This window comes from Pygoscelis adeliae, unplaced genomic scaffold, assembly GCF_000699105.1.
Source record: "Pygoscelis adeliae isolate BGI_AS28 unplaced genomic scaffold, ASM69910v1 Scaffold792, whole genome shotgun sequence".
NCBI classification, from domain to species: domain Eukaryota; kingdom Metazoa; phylum Chordata; class Aves; order Sphenisciformes; family Spheniscidae; genus Pygoscelis; species Pygoscelis adeliae.
Window position 1 is genome coordinate 34,806 of NW_008824305.1, and position 4,548 is coordinate 39,353.

General features: G+C 39.6%; 1 protein-coding gene across 1 annotated transcript in view; it reads right to left on the reverse strand.

Annotated features, from left to right (window-relative positions):
* Positions 1-377, reverse strand: part of LOC103912580 (scale keratin-like) — a 1,224-nt gene extending 847 nt beyond the window's left edge. The window contains exon 1 of the mRNA XM_009318874.1: positions 78-377. Coding sequence (XP_009317149.1) covers positions 78-377 — 300 coding nt within the window. The remainder of the gene's footprint in view (positions 1-77) is intronic.
* Between the last annotated feature and the right edge of the window lie 4,171 nt (positions 378-4,548).

The window sequence follows — 4,548 nt, forward strand, 5'->3', positions numbered from 1 at the left end:
TGGGGCTGGGTCTAGCAGGACCCACAGGTGTCCCACAGCTTCTTGCTGTAGCGGGGCAAGAGGTAAGGGCTGCAGGCGGGAGAAGCGTAGGGTCTGCCAAAGGTGCAGAGGCCCCCCGAGCCCAGCGTGGCCCCGGCACCGTAGAGGCCCCCCAGCCCCAGGGAGCCCCCAAAGGCGGGTGCTCCGGAGGAGCCCACCACGGCTTGCTGGGGGAAGGAGCTGAGGATGGGGCCGGGGAAGGTGACGACGACGGGGGGCGGCTGGATGAAGGCCGTTGAGTCGGGGCACTGCCGGGCGCACAGCTCGTTGCAGCTGTCAGCGATGGGCTGCGGGACGGCGACGCTGGTTTTCGGTGGGCACAGGTCGTAGCAAGACATCTTGCAGGGGTGGAGATCTGTTTGCCACTGATAGAGATGGAAAAGACTAACACAAAGGAATAAGGTTTATGAGATAAATTTCAAAATGCTGAGATGAGCAAAATTATGATGTTGTTCTTTCCTGTGCTCTAGCATATGTTTTATGTGCAGCCTTGATCAACTTGATTAACACTAGCTGAGCACCTGGATTCAGACTTTCTAACTTTATTAAGTCTACCCCAGGAATGACCAGACCCCACAGATGGATCTTTCTTCTGGCCTTGCATGGATGTGTCTTACGCTTCCTGCAAACACATACCCTGAAGAACAATGTGAGAACTTCAGTCTCATCTACCACAGAGTTCCCCAAAGTGGGGAAACAGACCCAAGTTAGATGTGGCATTGCTTGAAATAGGAGGGTTTATTTATGTCTCCCAGAATGCCACTGAACACAGCTGAAAATGTGGCCATCTTATACATTTATCTTAAATTTTATAAAATATTAAAATAATTATCTGAAATAACAGCATTTTCATCTGTGATTTTTAAGCTTCTAATTGGCTTAGAACACTGAAAACAATTTCTCAGAGTTTCTGCACTCACACTGAGCCTCCCAAATCCTGCATTTACTACTGCTTTCACTAAGAGTAGTTACACACAGAAACAATCTAATGCTGCTCAAAATCTGAGCATACCTATAGGAATCTTCTGCATCTACTCTGATACAGGTTCCGATTAAGTATATAGAAAGAAATAAAAAAAATAATACTCACTAAGCTCACCAAGGCGAATAAGCCAAACGAAGTATCTGGACGAACTCAGGGGCTGGAGCTTATATAGAGTTTCTCAGCATTCCTGTAGGATTTGAAACTCGCTTGGTGCTGGGGGTTGCGTTTGGCTGCCTAACAGAAATTGTTTAATAGCTTTGAGTGATGAAAGTTTTGTGTTTGTCGTGGTTATGATTTTATTCAAATTCTCATACCGTGTGATGTCCATGTTACACCATCATGATTTCTTTAATCTTGGGTCTTAATTGGCTAGTGTAATTCCTGGTATCATTATAGTGACCTCACTGGAATTACCATGTGCATTAAGCTGACTCCACATGTTACTTCTCCCTTTACAAAGTCGCCATAAGCTTGTCTGCTCAGACATTTCATAAGACTCATCATTGGCTGACGTGTACATTTTTTCTTAACAGTCTTTTAAATGTATCTGGTAAATTAATTGGAGACAGAGTGCAGCTTATCCTAGGACTACCCAGGAATTTGTCTTTTCCATCCCTAAATTAAATAAACCTCATTGACCTAAGATGGATTTCAAGTGGTCATGAATATCAGCTGAGATCATACAATACACATGCCAATTCCCCAACAGCTTTTAATTGAGAAGAACAGTCTTTTGAGTGGCAACTCAACCCTATGTAAAAATCATTTTGTTTCACCAGAAGAGTTTAACTGGGAACTGAAATTCAGCTTTAAAGGGGCCCATGGTTCTGCTGACAGTGAATTGAGCTAGGAAGTCAAAGAAGTCACCATCCAGAAATGTATGAAATCCCATCCCTGCCTATGATTCACCAAAACAGGTACAGTTTTGAGGAAAAATCAAAGAAGCAGATAAAGATTTTTTTGTTAGATGTTGTGGGCGTTAACTCTTATCAAGTATGTTCTGGGGCTTCTTGAGAAAAAAGTACTTTGTAATAATTTCACAAACATTCATTAGTTGGTGTTCAACCCAGCTAATGTGTGGTGTTGTGTTAATGTATGAAAATGCGTGAGCGATTTAGACGCTTCAGTGTTACACAATCACATTTGCTTTAATGTACAGGAAACAAGGTGGTGCACGCCATTACTTTAATTAAATCATGATCTGTGCCATTGGAAGTCGTGGGTCAATATTAATGTAGCTTTTCTTTTCTTTCATTAAAAAAAAAATCCTTTCAACATTCTTGGTCCATTCCTCTGTTAGCGTAAGATGTCACATTTGCTGTATATCAGGTGAAAATGTCATTATTTCAAACTATACTTTCCAGAAAAAATTCTACATACATTTGTGATCATTTATGCTTTTTCTGTGCTTTTTCAGAGGACAGTCAGTATCTTTTATTCTAACTTTTTGGTTTTTACCCATGTCCAAGGCATTTTACAGACCCTTCTTATTGTCATCCCTGCGAAGACCCCCAGAGCTGAAATATCTGGTCTTAAATCCTGCAATGCCTAAGCTGAGTATTTCTTGTTGTGATACAGCTTCACCCCGATATTTTCCTTTTCTCTTCAGGTGATGAAGGAATTCTGTTTAGATTTCTGGTTTTATTTTTTTATTCTGGCATGTATTGTTGTGGTTTGGGAGGAGCTGTGGCTGGGAGGAAAGTGGAAGCAACAGCTGGCTAAAGTGATTGTTTGCCCAACAAAAACTGCCCTGTATTTATTGCAGGGGAAGACAAAAACACTCTCCAGGTGTAGAAAGTGAATTACTGCAATCCACATCTCCCAGCTTGGGGGTGACTTCCTTGCCCAGATTTACATTTTATCGCAAAGTCTGCAAGTCAGAGCAAGTTGTGCCTCATTACTCTGTCTCAGGGCAACAAACCCTCTCCACATCAAAGTCCTCTATTTCCTCTCTCCACTTGATAGCATTACTTTTTGTATTTAATAATATTGTGATTTAAATGCTTTCCGAATTACAAAATGTCTTTTGGGGGTTCCTGTGGGGAAAAAAGTGCTTATTGCAGATTTTCTCAAGCAACTTAGGAACAAGGGATATCAAAGAACTTTAGAAACACTGACTAATGATTTATGCATGACGTTTTGTTGTTATAATGTGACTTGCATGTCCCAATGATGAGTAATAACATCAGTCTAAACCGGGAGCCACTGTCAGTCGTATCACTCGCCTAATCAGATTGCGGTTCATAGCCGCTGGGCCTGGCCAGCTCTGTCCCTGCCCTACTTTCCCTTTTGTGTCATCCAGGGTAGTCTGCTCCTTTCACAGCGTGTCTACGCTGTCTTCAGCCGGAGCCTGGTGGACTGCGATAAAAACTTCCTTGTTCTTTCCAGTGTCTCCCTAGAACTTTAAGCAACCAGAAAAAGTGGAGTTGAAAAGCTGGATGTTAAAGACAGGAGATGAAGAGTTGAAAGGTGGTATTTTCAAAATTAATCATAATTTCTGCATTTTCAATGAAAGAGAGGAGTATTTCACTGGTCTGGAGATATATTAGTGTCTTAAAGTACCTCTTAAAACTAGAGAAGTGTGACAAAATTTATCATAGGAGAGAATTTAGAATGTATTTTCATGGAAGATAAAGAAAGTGAATAGTAACAGCATCAACCAGGGAAAATTCATTATGTATTTTAAAATATATTGATAATCATATGCTAATGAATGTCAACTAAGCAAAAGAGACAAGAAAAAAAAAACTTACAGGAGTAAGGTGCAGGAGATAATCTTTGAAGTTAAAGAAAAAACTTAAGAGAAAGAAAATACGTACAGGATGGAAACAGCTATTTTTAACCTTTAACTTTGTTGCTCTCTCCAGTAAATGTATACTAAATTGGCCATGAATGAAAAGTACTACTCAAAATAATCAATAGAAGAAAAAATATAACAAACAGGAATGTACAACATCATTGAAAGGAAACAGAGAATATGGATCATGGCAGTGGAGCAGAACGTCACCTGTATTATAAAGAGTATAAAGTCAGGTGAATCCTCAAAAATGTTTAGAATAAAAAAGAATTAAAAAAACACTACAGATGTGATGCATAAAAGATTTATTGGAAATACATGTTGAATAAATCAGACAGAGTATACAAAACAAAACATAGGAAGACAAGAGGAACAACAAGAAATGAAAATATGAAGCTAAAAAAGTCCACTCTTACAGTTGTCAAGATTAAATAATAAACAACAGATAAATAAGTAGAATATTTTCCAAAAGGTTCACGACATAAACAATAAAGATAATTATAGAGTGAAAGAACTCTGAAAATGTAAAACAAAAAATATACAAAACAGCATATTAGGGAAGAGATCAGTGAAACTGGAGTCAAAGTAAATAATTAAGACCAACAGAATAAAAGATTTATAGAAAATATTAAAGGCTGTAAAATTTGGGATCACAAGCTTCTCCTAAGATTTGCCATTCCTGACGCATATGAAGGCTCTGGGGCTGGGTCTAGCAGGACCCACAGGT